Source organism: Neolamprologus multifasciatus, chromosome 10, assembly GCF_963576455.1.
Source record: "Neolamprologus multifasciatus chromosome 10, fNeoMul1.2, whole genome shotgun sequence".
Classification (NCBI taxonomy): Eukaryota; Metazoa; Chordata; class Actinopteri; order Cichliformes; family Cichlidae; genus Neolamprologus; species Neolamprologus multifasciatus.
In genome coordinates, this window is record NC_140448.1 from 21,550,021 (window position 1) to 21,567,369 (window position 17,349).

The window sequence follows — 17,349 nt, forward strand, 5'->3', positions numbered from 1 at the left end:
AGACGACTGAAATGTAACAATAATTTTTAAAAACTGGATAAGAATAATCCAGATGCTCAGTGATTACTTCAATAATTCTGTTGTTATTACAGGATAATTAACCCCAATATATAAACTGTGTGAGGAAGGCAGAGTATTCAAGCAGGGGCAGGGAGAACACACTGACCACTGTACACCCCACAATAATAACAACAACAACAGCATTAATAATAATAATAATAATAATAATAATAAATGAACCTGTACACACTGATAAATGCGACCATTTTATTGTAAAATTCCACAGCTATGTGCAATTTTCTTATGAAAAGGACTTTTATCTTCACATATATAATTTATTATGCAGATCCTAACAGAATTGATCATTTTATACAATAACCAAATTTACATAGATGAGAGACAACTATTATACTGTATGTATGGAGAATCGTGTGAAATGTGTTTAGCCTTAGAATACCTTTTACTGGGCTCTGTGATTCCAGCGCTTATTTTCTTTTCTGCAGTTTGACAAAATACACACATTAGAAAATATCAACATGTGCTGTTCACTGTCCCAAAAGAAATAAAATCACATTAAAAAGAAGTACAGTGTTAAGTGTCCATGTCAATGCAGGCAAAGGATTAAGGATTCACCTGCAGATGAGCGAGTCCCAATTCTTTGAAACGTCCCTTTTAAACCTCAAACATGTTCAGCATGCACGCTACTGAGAATAAACACACTTGAGTACCTCCCACACAATTTTCTATCTCTACATTTCCTGTAGAGCACACACAAACAAAAGAAATCAATCAACAAGTATCTATTATGGAAAGAAAAACATTTCATAATATATATATTTTTAACCTCTCTTTAAACACAGCACACGCTTTCATCAGCATCAATAAGGTACGTCACACAGTCAAGTAATTTCCATTTTACCTTGATCGTTTTTATTAGTTTCATGTTCATTCGAGCATAGCTGATGCTTTTGGTTCTGCATTTTGTCAAATTTGAACTAAAAGAAAAAAGAAATCCAGGGCACCTGCTAATCCATCCTGCAGGGCAGCATTTTATTTTATTTTTTTAAAGAAAACCCTCATCTTTTATCATGTCTTTTCTTTTACAACGTAGTATATGATGATATTAAAGTTAGATATTCTCTATTCAGTGTGTGTCAGTTTGGCACTTTATAAGATGTAGTCACTCCATTACACGTCTTTAAACAAACACTGATGAGGACCAGTTTACATTGCTACTGACACACTTGGAAACCCTAAAGATGTGAGAAATAGCATATGTATACACTGAAGACAGATTCAGACTACTGGGTGGTAGCTTTGTAACACAACAGGACAACCATTTAATACAAAAGGGAAAGAACTGTAAGAAATATGACATTATCTGGTAAATACATATATTTGTATAACCAGAGATGCTTTATTTATTTCAGATGTCAAGACCAAAGCAAACCAGTGAGATGGCTGGAAAAGTGAACGCAATTAATAGTCATTTAGACAAGCAAATGTTCTTCTTCTGGTGGCTTGGGAACTGTTTTTGTATATTTATATATATATTTTTCATTAAATAAAGTCTACTACTCAGAAGATGCACAACAGGTAATGCTGCAAGCCACTAATTTAACAAATATAACAGATTGACAGGCTTTTGTGAGAGTAGTGTACACTGATCACAACAAAACACAAGATAAATAAGCTCAAGCTCCATTGACACACTAAACAAAAATGTATCTTTGATATAAATGACAGCACTCTGCGTTTCTTTTCAGGGGCTATATGAGCATAAAATGCATTTTCTTTCAAGAAATAAATAAATGCCAGCAATGGATAAATAAATAAATACCCCAATTCCTTCAAATATTCTACATGGTTGGTAAAACCATAATATAATAGGTGTGATATACTTTACGTTGATATAATAGCAATGCTGAAATGACAAAATATATACCCTTTACAAAATATCCCAAGGGCTTGACCAGTTTTTTATTCATAATTTATGTACACAATCAGAGAGCTCTCCATTAGTTGCATACTGGTGCCTGCTGTAAGGGATCTGTAAAGTGGATTGTACTGTATCATACATAGCATTTACAGTTCAGAAATGTTTCATTTATTTTCTGCTCTCTATACATTCAGACATTTTATTAATGGAAGAAAAAAAATACTGAAACAATACCAGACTTCTTCTCAGCCTTTTGAATATATCTTCCCACTACAAATGAGTTACATTCTCAATGTGATTCTTCTCAAAGACACAGGAAATGAAATGCTTGATAAAAAAAAGGTTACATCTGTTCTTACGCTTGAATAAAAGCCTCGTTTTTTTTCTTGTAATCTTAGTAGAATAACAAAGAGAATGAACTTTTAACTGCAAAGATTGCACAATGCCCTACAGCTGTCTGTAGATTAGTTGAAGTATCCTCAAAAGTAAAACTCAGGCTCTGAATATGCTGCTGCAGTTACCACTCTGACAAACTTCCATAACTAAAAACACAATAGCGTGGTGTCATGTTGCAAATATGCACTTTTACAGCAACCGGAGAAAGGGATGAAGTGTAAGCTAGTGGCTGCAAGGTAATTGACTAAACCAGTTTTCTGCCCTGGGATGATCCTCCCACCTGTAATCGTGAGGGATTCCTCAACTTAAAAGCATCAACTCGGCTGATTTTCACTGTGTCACTTTCTGAATTTTCATAAAAAAAGAAGAGTATCCTGAATGATTATTAGTGCTTGTTTTCTTATTTTCCATAGCCAACAGTAGAAGACCATAAAATAAGTTGTTTTTTGGCCCGAAAGGTGCATGCAATAAATGTAAACCACTATGCAATAGTAAAATATATACAGTGTCTGTACAGTAAAAGTCCATAAACAGCATCACCACACTTTGACCACACTAAACAAATAAATTTGAAAAAAAAAAAAATGATATTCTCATGTCAGTGTCTAACAGCTCTGTTAAAGTGCTTCGGATTTTGTTTTTTAGTAAGTGAACAAAGAACTATGAACATAATTAAAAGTACAGTCAATGCAAAAGATGTTATGTATTATTCCTCACCATAAACTGGTCACACTCTTTTTGTTTTGATGAATTTGTTAATTTAGTCATTGATAAAAACACATCGATATCACTTTGAATTCTGCAAAGCACTCTGATCTTCTTTTTAATAGTCCTCTGAAACCTATTGACTTTTTCTGATGAAAAAAATGAATCTTTTATCTAATAAAACAACTGGTAAACCCCCCATTGAGACGTATCTTTCAAATTTCAAATTCAAAAATAAAGTGGTGAAAATGAAACAAAACTTTGTTTGATCTTTTACACAATCCATAGTTCCTCAACACATCTATAAACCTTTTCACACCAGTTAAATGTAATGCTACAACATTTGCAATGTCTGTCAGAGTTCTTTGATAAAATAAACGAGATTTAATTGGATTAAAACAAAAGAAATAGAAGAAATGCTATAATCAAATCTCTGGGTATTTCAGTGGGTCCCCTCCTCCATAAAGTCACTCGTTGGCGCAGAGCATATGTAGAATGTAATGGACTGTATGATAAGGCTGGATACACACCTGCGCCTAGAGATAGAGATAGGAGACCCAGTAGACCAGGTTGAAGAGAGCAAATGCAGTGGGGAAAAAGATGCGTGCATAAGAGTCTATCTTGGCGATGCGAATGTGCAACCTGCCGTGCCGCCAGGCTCCGGAGCGACAGTCCTCAAAACAACAGAAGAAGCTAGTGCAGTCCTTTCCATCCAGACATTCATAGCCGTACTCCTCGTCTCGCTCCTGCATGTGCGTGGCGTTATTCATCTGAATGGCAGTGGCCGAGCGCGGACGGATGTCCACCGTGGGTGTCTGCTTTTAACAGGACAAAATGACGCAATTAGCCACCAGAACCTGAGAAAGCTCTAATGAAGACTTCACTGACATAACAGGGGACCTCATTTGAGCTACCATTTTCTGTCTTCTTCTTCATTTTCAGTCATTAGTCAGCAGAATGTAATTTGCACCTTTAACTTGCCAATGGACCCTTTTAGCGTCAAGAAATACAAATAGACCCATAACTACCACCTGTAGTTGTAATTAGTGAGGCTTAAAATGACAAAGGGTCTATCCCCATGGAACCCATGATGCAAATTACACCTTTGGGCTAGGGTGGTAATAGGCAGCTGAAGCAATCAGTTAAATTTTAGTACAGTGGTCCATACTGCTTTACTTGCCAGTTATACAAAGCTAGTGCTGGGCAATGGGCCCTCCATTTCTTATTGTGATGCTCTGCATTCATAACATTACATTAAATAATCCTACAAAATGTCAACGAAAGCAGATGATTATTCATATTTTGTTCTATGACATTTTAAAGATCTTTTTAACACTCAGTGATTTTGGAACAGAATGGATGTTTTTCTGAAAATTCATTTAAGAGATATGTTGTAACTGGCTTATGATGCATCATGTAGCTAAGAGAAAGCATGTGCTGGCAATTATGTAGCACAAAGCTCAGTATTTTTCCAACCTACTCTTTCTGTAACTAGATGGGTTAAAATAAACCCTCTTTTCAATCTGTGCTCACCACTGCAGGGCACAAGGCTTTCATTTGTTAAGGTTTCTAAAATAGGACAGTGACATCAGTCACTTGTTGGTCCTGTCATTCTAAAGAGAGACAATTAGTATTCAAATAGACCATTTTCATTAGCCTTTATCTTCAAATGCCATGTCACCTTTGCACAAATTGGAAGTCTTGCTGTTTTGCAGATTAAATGCTTTTCTTCCCTTTGACAAAAGTTTCCTTGACCTTGCTGATAAACTAGGGTGTCAGCCTCATGCTTTAAAAGGAGTCCGTTAGTTAAGTGTACTCCAAGAATTTCGTATGACTGCTCTCCCACTGTAAAAACTAAAGATTTAGATTATTTCTCAGATATTGTCTCCATTATGGAGAGACTATAGATAGCTAACAGGGACGATAATCTATAATTTTGCACTCCAAGTAAACCATATTTGGAGTCTATAAGTGACTGCACTTACACTCCAATTATAGTTTACAACACAAATTCATATTCTGCTTTGTGAGAATATAAACACTTTTAATGAGTTAACAACCATCTCAAAACGGCGAATGCTTTTTGTTTTCACCTGCCTCATTATTGCTTTTGTTCCTTTTCAATATAGTATATAGAAAAGGCATGTTTACTGCAAAAGAAAAAAAAATATATAAATGCAGTTTTAGTTTAATACACCTCATTATCTGCTGTAAGCATGCAACCTTAAACAAACTTAAAATACAGCTCAAAATAATGTTCATTCCCTGAAACTGAAATTGCCCAGCACTAGTGCAAACATCTGCTGACCCTTTGAAAAGGATACATAACCACAACAAAATGACGCACAGGTTAGTTTCAGCATTTTGTCCTCTTAACGGACCATATGTGAAGTTAATGACGGGATTAGCAGAGCAGGTTATGGCTCCATTCTCAAAGGGGGATTGGTTGCACTGAAGAAAGCGCAGTGGAAGCTCAAGCAGAAGGAGCATTAACAGCATCCCGCCGCATGGCCTGGTCAAGCTGGGCAATGCTGAGTCGGTGTTAGCAAAAGATATAAAGAAATAAAAACAAAGAACCAACACAGTGGCATTTGCAGCTTTAACCGACTGAAAGGAGACAACCGCTCTGAGAAGACAAAAGATTCAGAAACACTCAGGATTAATACTGCTTATCTAGCTTAAGATGATAATTTGTAGTAGTGTTTCCACATTGCAAGTGATGATTTTTAGCAACACATTTAGATTCCTGGAAATCTAACTAATCTTACTTTAAATTATTTAGTCTAGTAAAGTATCAGCAGTTTGTGGTTTAAGCTAAATTTAAATCTTTGCTTGCTTTCGCCTACCCTGGACGCTTGTTAGGTGTCTCTGTCTCACTGTGTGTTAATCCTTTAAATGGTTTCCAATTTAATTTAGACCTAGCACACTGCATGGGTTGTCTATTTCAGTCTGTTAAGGCTCTGCTGACTCTATAGGAAGCGTCAGGTTGAGAAGCCCAACAAACACACAGGTATAGATTAACTGGCAGAAGAAGGGAAAGAAGAGGAAGCTATTGTAGCAGCTGCTAGTTCGCTGTGGTAACAACAACAACAAAGAGTGAAACAGGACAGAGGGAGCCAGAATTAAGTCCACACTGAGCCTGGAATATTACATTCTTCCTGACATGGGATGTGTGGGATGCTTATTTGAATTTTAAACACTGCAAGTATGTCTGGCTGGCTGCCTCCGCACTGTGCACTGCAGAGCGCCCTTTTTAATGTTATCTGTGATACCTATTTAGTAAATGAGGAGGAGTACAGTAAGAATGCAGGTAGATAAAGAGGGAATATAGAGAGGTGTATCAGCTTTAGAACAGACAGAAAAAAGCAGTGAGGTACTGGGGGCTCAGAGAGCCAAAATGCAGCAGACACATGCAGTCAGACACAGGCAATATACCTTTGAGGAAAAGAGCCGGAGGAGCTTTTGTCCCAACAGGAGAAAAAGAATATGTGGAATTGAAAGAGAGTAACACAACAGGACAAAACAAAACAGAACAAAAACACAGAATACATGTAAACAGAGAATTAAGAAAATAACCATAAAAAATAAAGAGAAACACAAAGAAAATGTGTGATAATTACACATACTGCACTATTTAACTCAAAATGGAAAGAGAGGATATATATTGCAAGGAGACATACATATTACGAACGGACACAGGGGGAGATGTATGGTAGGATACATGTATTTTACATGCTTCTTAGGCCAGCACTGCCTTAGGAAAACATTACATCCACTTTAATTCGAGCTTTACAAACTCCTTGCGACTGTGACTTCATCGTATCTTCAAGTTTTTAATTACACAGTATTTCACTAGCTTTGTAGTCGGTGTCACTATACGTAGTTTATTTAATTGTAATTCCTGAGAATATTTCAAATTCTTCAAAGGGTCACATCAAATGTAGCTGAAACAGCAAATAGTAATGAAAAAAAGAAAGCCTGTCTTTGCTTGACTTCCCCTCTGAAATAGCAAACTAGCATTATACCTTCCACTTCATTATTCCTTTATTCACCCGCAAGACATTCTGACTATATGCAAAACCTTAGTTACAGAGACTACAGCTAGATCACCTCAATTTTCACCACTTTTCATTTGAATGATTCTCATCAACACATGGTGGTGTACTTCATTTAAGCTCTAATCTTTCACTTAAAACAATTATTATCCTTACCCCCCAAAAAACGGCTGGAACTTTGTCTTGCCATAAAGTAAATAGCACCAGAGGTATATTTAAACATTTTTTAATTAGAAATTGTTCCTCTTACACAAATCAACTTTAAGTGATTAGAGAAAAATTGCTAGTTTTGCTGTATACCATAAACATCCTCCAAAATATTAGGTCAGAGATCATGGTCCTTAAACTGAGCTGGCATGATCTCTTGGGGGCTTAAGACTTGTAAAGTATGAGGCAACTCAACTGTCACGTGACCTGGATCTAAATTACAACTGTAGCAGATGTGTAGAGGATTATGAAAGATTTGACCTGCTTGCATTACTCATTGAGTAATTTGGGGTGGCGGCCATTGGGAAAATACTGTCTTAGGAATTCTAAGCACTGTAGAGCTTTTTTGCACCTTATGCCAGTACTGTAACAGAGTGGGGGAGGGGAAAAAACATGTGAAGTGATAATCTGACCATTTATCTAACTAATAATTTAAAATACACATCCAGAAATAGTAAACACTTAATTTTAAAAAGTTATTTGTGGTCTCATTGTTAATTCGAAGATCCATAGTTGAGAAACTCCTAATGATTACTGGAAAAAAAGTTCAGTTTAGTTTTGGAAAGACACCCACCGGATTCTTCTTCTTCTTGTCCTTTTTGGCACTCGGCTTTCTGTTGCTGACAAAGTAGTGCAGTGTGCCATACTCTATAAGTGCGGCGAAGACGAAAATGAAGCAGACAGACACAAAGAGGTCCATGGCTGTCACATAGGAAACTTTTGGAAGAGATTTCCTGGCGATAGTACTCAATGTGGTCATGGTCAGCACTGTGGTAATGCCTGGTAATAAAATAACAGGAAAAAGGAAAACAATCAGAACAGTTTTAAATAATGACAGATTACAAGTTCGATTACTCTTGCTATGTATAACTTGCACATCCCAAGTTCCTATTACATGTTTAAAAATGCTCTCTTCATATGCATGATGTCTATGCACTGTATATTGTGTCAGCATAAAAGGCTAAAAAAAGTGTCTTTTGATTTGTTAGCTCTTAACACTGGAATAGCCATGTGGGAATAGCGAGCAGCTGTTTTACTGCTGCCTTGATCCACATAGCTACTTACTGGTTGACATTTCAACTGCAATTGACCACAACAGTGACATACTGCATTGCTATATCCACCATCTGCTAACCCTTTTACTCACTCTGTTGGGCTCTAATGATGATGTAGATGGAGGCAGAGTGATGGCACATGACGAGGAAATGTGTTTGTAAGTACACATACACAGCAGATTACCAACAACACCATCACAATCCCCAAACACCAACAAAAAAGTAACTAACAAGTCCGCCTTCTTCCCTTTAAATAGACCATATATGATAGGGGACTCGCTTCGTATATAAAGAAGATGATTTATGTCTAAATTTAATGCGGCCTGAAGGATATCAGTCTGCGCCAAGATTAACACTGTAGTACTGTGAGTGAATTGATATATTTCTGGATGGCATTGAAGGATTACGAATTATGTCATCTGAATTAATCCGCTTCCTAGCTACCAGGCTCCACGCACCTTCTGCATCATGTTTTAAAAAGGAAATGAAGACATTTCACTCTTGGTATAATTTTAGCAGGGAATTAACTGTGTTATTACTACAACTGCAAATCACGTCTGGACTCCAGAGGCTGAAAAACAAGAAAACAACCTATTTTTAGAAAGATTAATGACAGACAAAGCAGTGATGGTTGGAAGGTGGAAAGGGGATTTTTGGCCAGAAGGGATTATTTTACATAAAATTACTCTTGTTAATACTAATAATCACACCACATGGACTTCAGGTCAGCTTTTGGAGCCTCGAGGGTCTAAAAAAAGCTGACAAAAGAATATTTTTTCTTACTCCATCACAAGAAAACCTTTGAGAATGTCTATTAGGGCAAGTTCAAAACCTGAAAAATTCTCTTGAAATTCTCATTTTTTCCCTCTCCTTGGTACATGCAGGGTGCCTCTTTGCATTCTGTGAGGAAGCCACCTGCATTATTATTGTGCTGACGAGGCATCTCTGCATCTTCCTTTCTGTATTGCATAATTAATGCCTCATTAAGGCACGCGTGCAAACATATGTGCTAGGACAGGCACTTCTAATCAAGATGCACTAGATTCCTAAGCAGATGTGCTGCCCCTGACTGGAAACAGCGTATGTGAAAAGAGAAGACAAAACGAAAAGAACAACAAGAAATGGGAAGCTTGAGCAGACTGTTTTACAATGTGAGTGTGCTGCCTAATCACCACAGAAGTCAGATGTGTTTTACCAGGGGGAGTAATTAAAGCAAAGATTGTGTCAGGGTTAAGTGGACTGATTGAAAAAAAAAAAAGAATTAAAGCAATTCTCATAAAGCCTTGTGATTTTTACACAAAGGATAGATATCTATAAAAGAACAAAAAAAGCAAAAACATTTAATTCATATTCATTTTTCTTTGCTGATGAACTTGCATACTTTTGCTTTACACAGTCAGCGGCAGCAATGACATCGTGTTTTTTTTTCCTTACCTAATGATGTCCTGGCAGGCACTGCATCCTTGTTGATCCAAAAGGAGACCCAGGAGAGGACAACAATAAGTGTGCATGGGATGTACGTTTGGATTGTAAAGTAACCCATTCTCCTGCTCAGATCAAAGTACACAGTCAGCACCACATAGTCTCCTGGACAGACATAAAATACAAGAAGAGGGTAAAAAGAGTGAGAGCATGGAAATGTATAACAAGGCATCAGGAAGATAACACACACACGAAGCATGCAGTTTACTGGGTGCTTTATTTATGTTATTATGTAGTGTAAAATATGCAGAACTGAGAAGAGTGATTAGTATCACGAACTGATTCACAGTCCATACAGAAGTACTGTAGGACCAGTGCGAATTAAACAATTTCACACTGTCTGCTTATGAAGAAGGCAGCTTAAAGAATGCTGTCAACACAGAAACACCAAGCATAGATTAGACAAACTGTTGGGTCTTCAATACTTAATGTTGTGTAACCACAGTCTTGACTGCATGTCTGCCCAAGGCAACTTGAGATCTAAAATGGAGCAGAGCGATTCAGAGAGCTGAAGCTGGACTTGCTTGGATGCACAAACACAAACGCTTGTCTCCTGCCAGTATTTAGCCGGAACATGAACACCACCGTCCAGCTGACGATGAGCCATCCCTGGGCTGGCTAGCTGACTCAAGCAGATGTTGGGTGTTAAAAGGTTGAGGTTAGCTGAGCCCAGAAAGACCTGACCCTGACAATATGGATGATCTAGCCTGCCTGTTTAAAATGCATGCTAAGCATGCGTGCCAAACATGCGAGGACTCACAAATGCACAAATGTTCACACACACACTTTTCAAATGTGCATCTAACATCCTGTAATGAGGCTGAATTGATCATGATCATTGAAATAGAAAGACAGTCATGTTGGAACAGCTTTGCTTACCAATAGCTACTGTCCTTTTTTTGCTGTCTACCAGTGCACCTGTCTGTTTCTGGGAGTCTAATGACAGTTCGCTGCTGGCCTCCAGCTCAGTCAGATGTCTGCTAATTGATTAACATCACACAATTAACTGTGTCAAGAACCTCCCCTGGCCTCTCGCTATGGCTTGTAACCTGTGGGGCAGAAATATACTCTCTGATATATCTCTGTGCGTGTGTGTGTGTGTTTAAGCACCCATGGCACACCATAGCCTATGCAGCTGGGGAATGAACAGCTGGCTAATAATTTCTCTCATGAGAAAGGGCACACAACACATACTGCAGTGGAAAACAGCCAACATCTGTGTATTTTTCCATTAATGAGAGACAGAGACAGAAAGCGAGGAGGCTGTCAGTGTTTATTATGTCTGTGGCCATGCGCAGGCTGTATATTGCCACAGACTTCATAGCAACTGCACAAGGGCCAAATCTTCGTGATGTATTCCAGCACACACCCCTTTCATTCACCTGGCCATCGATGGCGTCATCAAATAAGCGCTGTGTAATAACCCCAGCAGCACAACTATAACTGTTCATATCGCCGTGTGTGTTTTCTATCGATGCAGGCAGGTGCACGAGATATTACAGTGCACTGACGGGATTTGTAAGATTACAGGAGAGACACGAAGGCTGCTCTCAGGGGTCAGACGGCTCAGTGTTTTGTTTTTATTAACATTACATTAGCAGGGGCCCAAAACCGAGACCCTTGACAGCTGAGAAACCTCCAGTTTATACGCTTATTTCAGCTTTGTCAGCAGCACAAAGCCTCCTTCAGATTTTCGCAGACTCATAACAATAATGGACTTTCCACCACAGGGGTGAGGTCGGTTGGCGTAAGACCCTTCTGCTCCATGCTTCTCTTCATCTGTTTGCTGGTTTCATTACAGGCCACAGCACTTGCCAAAAAGACACTCTGAGGAGGTGTTATCGACCGATGCCCTTTATTCTGGCAGCGCGATGTGTTAGTATCAGAACGTCTGCCATTACAGCCCTGTAGTATTGCAGCAGTTTGTTAATCATGTCTCTAGTCCACTCAAAACAAAATGGCTTCCAGCTCCCTGGCTAGTTCTAAGTTCATGACGGGGATGCCACAACGTACTTTAACTGTAAGTAAATTTAGTCCCTCAGATTTAAAGTCACAACACTCAGGTATATTGTTGTGTAGCGCTTTGTAAGCTTTGTCCCGAACATTGCAAACACAGAGGTGACGCTTGTATTAAATATATGCAAAATCAGTGTTACAGAAATATTTTCAACCCATTGTGACAGAGAATCAAAGTGGGAATAATAGTGTGAGAATTTTAAACTTGATCCCCCATAAAGTGTCATTCAGTGGTGTGAAGAATTATCTGTGGTATGAATCCACACGCTCAACGCCTAACGGCTAATCACACATCAGCAGCCAATGAGTGTGTGGTGTCACGTGTTGCATTCTTCACCTCAATGCTTAAATACCAAAAATCAGAAATCCGTGGGTGACATCACAACAGCTAAGACCATCTTTTACACTGTCTATGTTATTTATGTTTGGAATAACAAATGAGCATCTAATCCAACAGTAATTTAATTAGTATCACAGAATGGAGATTTTTGAAAATCTTGTAGGAGCATTTTAAAAAAAATCAACAAAGGAGAACCAGACTAATGCTTTAAGTTCAATTATTTCTGATATTTGTAACTTTTTATATTTGTTGCTGTTGGAAGAACAAAAATTTGGTTTTGCCAGCATTCCTGCATATCTCAGTTTTTGTATACTTGTCCACTTGTGTACTCTGATATAGCTCAGTGTTTGTGTGTGTGTGTGTACATGAGGTTATATTCTACTGCGCTGGAGCTGGAATGTCAATCATCTAAACATCTATGTCCACTCTCCCTCTAACTGAGATGCTCAAACTAATTTTAACTCAAACACATGAGGTTTTTTCATGAGGCTGTTCACACTCTATCTTCACAGTGTCTCTAGAAAGCGTTCCCTTTCTAAAGCTGCTAATGCTAAGGTTACCGATAATAATACAGGTGTGATACTGTTTATTAGATCTCACAACTTTCCATGTGCATCGAATAATATCCACGTGTTCAGTGATACACTAAGTCTTTGATTCATCTTCATCATTGCATTCAACGTCATGTTCTAACTCCTCCACTAACACACAAATCTCACTTTCTCCTTTCTCTGCCACTCTTTCACTGACATTCGTGCCAACCCTTCCAGTCTTATTGCATAATTGCACCACTATCAATTCACCCCAACCTTTTCTGTTTATAATTTAGGAGTGATGAATGGTGATGACAGCTGCGTGGGGGGGGGGGGGGGGGGGGGGGGAATCAACCACGCAGCAAAAAGCTCAAAACTATTGTTTACATTAAGATATGTTTTCACCTATTTTTATTAGGATCACACGTTTTCTTGGCAAAAGTGATTTACTTCGAGCTGATGCAATCTACAAAAAGCAATAAAAACTCGGCAGGCACGATCATTCATCAGGAAAGAGTGTTGCTTTATTGTTAAAAGCCGCAGAGACAACACACTAAATACAATTAGACGCACACAAGAAACAAAAAGAGGATCAGTCTTCCAGTATGAACCTTCTACTGTGGTGTAACAGTAGATACATTTTATTGTAAACACACAATGTTTGCTCTATCGTTATGTGTTTGATACACGAGTATACACGATCAGTGTGACCATACAATATTATAAAATAGCCCCAGTAGGTCAAAAGAAAGAAACGTTGTAATCATGGATTGCTGACCTCAGGGGGAAAAAAAAAGTCATATGAGAATATCATTCTGCTGGCAGCCAGGCTTTAAATTGGTGTAGATATGGATGGGCAGGGAGGACCTGAGGCACATGCTGGCCATCCAGTGAAAGCAGACAAGCCAGACACACTGCAGAGCTGCTGACAGGCTGTCTTACTGAGCTCTTCTCCTGTCAAGGGTCATGTATATAGGAGGTGACAGCAGATGCTATTGTGCGTTTGTGAGAAAGAAAGGAGTTTTGTTAATGACCAGCGTAAAGCCACGGCTGGTTGCCAGGGTCAACAACACGAACAGGCGATGTTAACGCACCACTTTCGCTGACATGACTACAGGTTATGTAGAAGTGATTAACTAGTTACAATCCCTTTGCGTTTTGCCCCCATAGCCTACAGAAGCGATTCTTTCCCGACAGTGGGCGGCAAGATGATGTCACAGGAAAAGAAAAGAAAAAAAGAAGAAAAAAAAAAGCACCGCATTGTCATGGTGAGTAACTGCGGCAACACAGCAGCATGATTAAACACCAGGCAGGAGTCTACACAGTTTGATTGCCTTGTTGTTAACATTGTGTTTACTGTGACAGGGACAGATGATTATCCCTCTCCCAGACACACTAATAGCTCTCAAATTATTGAGAGCAAGACTGTTTGTAGGATTTATGACAGGTAGTCAGAAGCTGGCGAACCTATTTTCCATAACATTATTTGGCCAGTTTAGCAAAAAAAAAAAAGAAAGAAAAGGGACAGGTAACACAAATTAATAAAACTTAAAACACTAAGCAAGGATTTTCAAGGTATTTACCCAAGGGCCCTATTTAAAATGAGGCCTTAAGCCGAAAATGTAGAGGCTACATTATCGCAGTTTTAATTTTACATTTTCATTTATGCTTCAGTGGCTCATACGCAACACATATATAATTAATCAAATCGCCACAGCAGGTCAAGGGACAGCTGCCTATCAAGCCAATTTGGTATTCCAGTGTGGGCTGCACATTTTTGTGTAGAAAGTATTTCATCTGAGGCTATGAAGAACATCTTGTTCATGTTTCATCCTTTTTCAAACCCCGTAAAATATTGTATTTCTCTAAAGAATCTTCAAGGCATCTAAAACGTGTGAGTTTATTTCTGTCATATCACATAATTAAAAACAAGGACAAGACATACCTCACTTATTTCTTGGTCTCCCCTCATTTTATCAGTTTCCCAGCTTACCTCGTCTAAAAATGGCTTCATTATTTCTTATTCACACACTGAGGAGAGATGCGATTCACACTCATTACGTAAGCTTGGAGTTCAAACTCTCACTCGTTTTATTCCAGTGTTTAATGCATCCCCCCCACATCCCCCCCCCCCAACCACCCACCCACCCCGAGTCTCATTTTCTGTTTTAATCACTTTTGGCTGGGTGACAGGACTTATTCGCACTCAACAGTCACGACACTAGTGGAAAGACTTATTTGTGCTTCTTTAAAAAGAACTGTTTGACTACAATTCAAAATAAACAAGTCGTCTGGTAAAAGGTGACAAGAACAGAGATAGCATGGCTAATAATCACAGAGGACTTTTTCAGAAGCCATAAGTAAGGGGAGCTAATCAGTTTAGCTTCATATTTGTATGTAAAAAGGAAAGTAAAGTCTAAAAACACACATGAATGAATTGTTGACTTGATCCTTCTAAACATGTAGTCAGGAAGAAAAAAAAGTGGACAATATTTGCAACTGTTCGCAGTAATATAGTAAAGCGCATATCTATGATTTAGCTTTTATGTTTTGCTTTGGTACACACGCACAGACACACACACACACACACACACACACACACACACATATACACACACAGCAAAAATAACAAGTTGTTCAATTTAAATAATTAACAGCAGCTAAACTATTTTTATGTCTGAGTGTCTGAAAGCTTTCCGGTTAAATCTAAAAGTCAAGGACATGGTGGCAGAGCATATATTTGCATAAGTAAGAAACAATCAAGTGTAAAAACATCAGCGCATTAACATTTTGTCATCAAATATTCAACTGAAGAGAAATCTATAGGTACCTCCTGATCCCTTTTAGAAACGCCAGCAATAGATTTAAGACTTGCTTTTAAATATCAGAACATAAAATGACACTGACAAATTTGGAAATTGTAATTTCCTTATTTCTTAACAGACTCACTGGTCAGAGCAGATTCTAACCCCTTGCTTTTGTCCAAGTAGGGATTCACTTATTTACTTGAGTTTTGGACTGAAAACACTTAATCAGCATTTACTAGATATTATCTTATCGCAGTGTCAGGCTTAAAGGATCATCGACTGCCTGAAAATGAAAAAAAAAATAAAAAATATATATATAGCAGAAATTTTCAGATATAATGGCACAATATACTGGTCCACAGTATATGGATGTTTAAATCTATATTGGATGGATAAGCTCAGTGAAATACTCTGTGAGACAAGACAATCAGTGCTCATTGTACTGCCAATAGCTTTGGGCTATTACAGATAAGAGCTTTAGATAACTGGTTTTAAGCTTTCAGTATTATTAATTATATCTGGCTAATCAACTTTATTGCCCAAAACTATAACACTAATTTATGGTTATGTATACTCAGTCTAAGTGGTGCTGTCTTAAATACAATCTAAAAATCTTGCATGAAAAAACTTTCTTAAAAACAGCATTTTTATTGGAATATATCTATTTGGCAAATGTGCTCCGGGTGCTTAGATTTGCACATTATTCCAGTTATCTTGCATGTACATTGCACCTCTTGGATAGTTTTACTGAAGCTAAAATATTCATGTAAAGGAAGGTTAATCCTCTTTGTAAACAGAGTCCAAGCTTGGGTGACTTGAGATTTAATTTCACTGCAACCTATGTTAACCTTACCAGTAATAGGTCTGCTTGTGTGTATTAGCCTTATTAGCATAACATGCTCCTTCCAAGCATGTGTATTGTAATATCTTATGCCACATATGACATATTGATACTAAAGAGTTTTGATACAGTAACAGAAAAAAAAAACCTGTTAAGTGAGTGCTTAGAGGGTGAGGTGCCATGCGGTGTCACTATGATTATTATTCATGGGAGTCTGCTTACTCTGTATGGCAACTGTAAGTTTCATCCTCTTATGGTGTATATTAACTGGCCAGACACTGAGTATTTCGCAAAAAATCTAGCCTTGTGGCTAATTACTTTGAAACACTAAGTTGCAGATTATTACCCAAGGCTAATAAGCTGACTGGGAAGAATAACTAGGGCTCTGGCACGAAACTTTATAACAGTTTATTGAGCAATGAGGGGCTTGCCCTAGGAACAATTGCTCCACAGAGCAGAACTGCTTTGAGCTGCTTTTAGCCTCCAGACCATCTGCATCCATCTAAACCGGGTCACAAGAAGAGATCCCAGAAGCTCATTTGCATTTTTACATTTAGGATTTAGTAATAGCTGCAAAATAGCTAATAATCTCTCCTTCTCCACAATTCTTTGTGATGACCCAGGACATGAAATGTAAAGCAAGTTTCTGGCCATCCATACCACTACATTACACATAACGATCAATTAAAAATATCACTTTGTATTGCCCTGGCCTTAAAACTGTAGAAGGTAGAAATATATAGCCCTTTTTCCCATAAAAGCACTCTCTGAGAGACAAACTGGAAGGGTGCCTGCATGCACATCCATTTGTGTGTGCACACACACATGTACACATGCATGTGCATTCTACCCTCCGGTCTCTCCATCCACCACATAAGAAAAATGAGCACAATAATGGTGCATGAATATTGAGATTAATGCTCCAAAGGTGAAAGTATTGTGTTTAATGCTTAATCCATTATCTATGCTAAAT

General features: G+C 38.1%; 1 protein-coding gene and 2 long non-coding RNA genes across 6 annotated transcripts in view; 1 reads left to right on the plus strand and 2 right to left on the minus strand.

Moving 5' to 3' along the window:
* LOC146510207 (uncharacterized) overlaps positions 1-17,349 on the plus strand; it is a 309,640-nt gene that overhangs the window by 146,190 nt on the left and 146,101 nt on the right. The window lies entirely within an intron of this gene.
* The window catches only part of gabrg2 (gamma-aminobutyric acid type A receptor subunit gamma2), a 45,159-nt gene continuing 28,063 nt past the window's right edge, over positions 254-17,349 (minus strand). The window contains exons 7-10 of one of the 4 annotated variants that reach the window (XM_085174757.1): positions 9,792-9,944; positions 7,877-8,082; positions 6,476-6,499; positions 254-3,855 (exon numbers count right to left, since the gene is read on the minus strand). In XM_085174757.1, coding sequence (XP_085030883.1) covers positions 3,577-3,855; positions 6,476-6,499; positions 7,877-8,082; positions 9,792-9,944 — 662 coding nt within the window. In that variant the 3' untranslated portion in view covers positions 254-3,576. Of the gene's footprint in view, positions 3,859-6,475; positions 6,500-7,876; positions 8,083-9,791; positions 9,945-17,349 lie in introns of all 4 variants that reach the window. The other 3 variants (XM_085174756.1, XM_085174759.1, XM_085174758.1) reach the window with 3 other exon arrangements.
* LOC146510209 (uncharacterized) lies at positions 11,149-14,855 on the minus strand. Its single transcript, XR_014876455.1, has 2 exons — positions 12,877-14,855; positions 11,149-12,846 (listed from the first exon to the last, which is right to left on the minus strand). It is a non-coding gene; the product is annotated as an uncharacterized LOC146510209 (long non-coding RNA).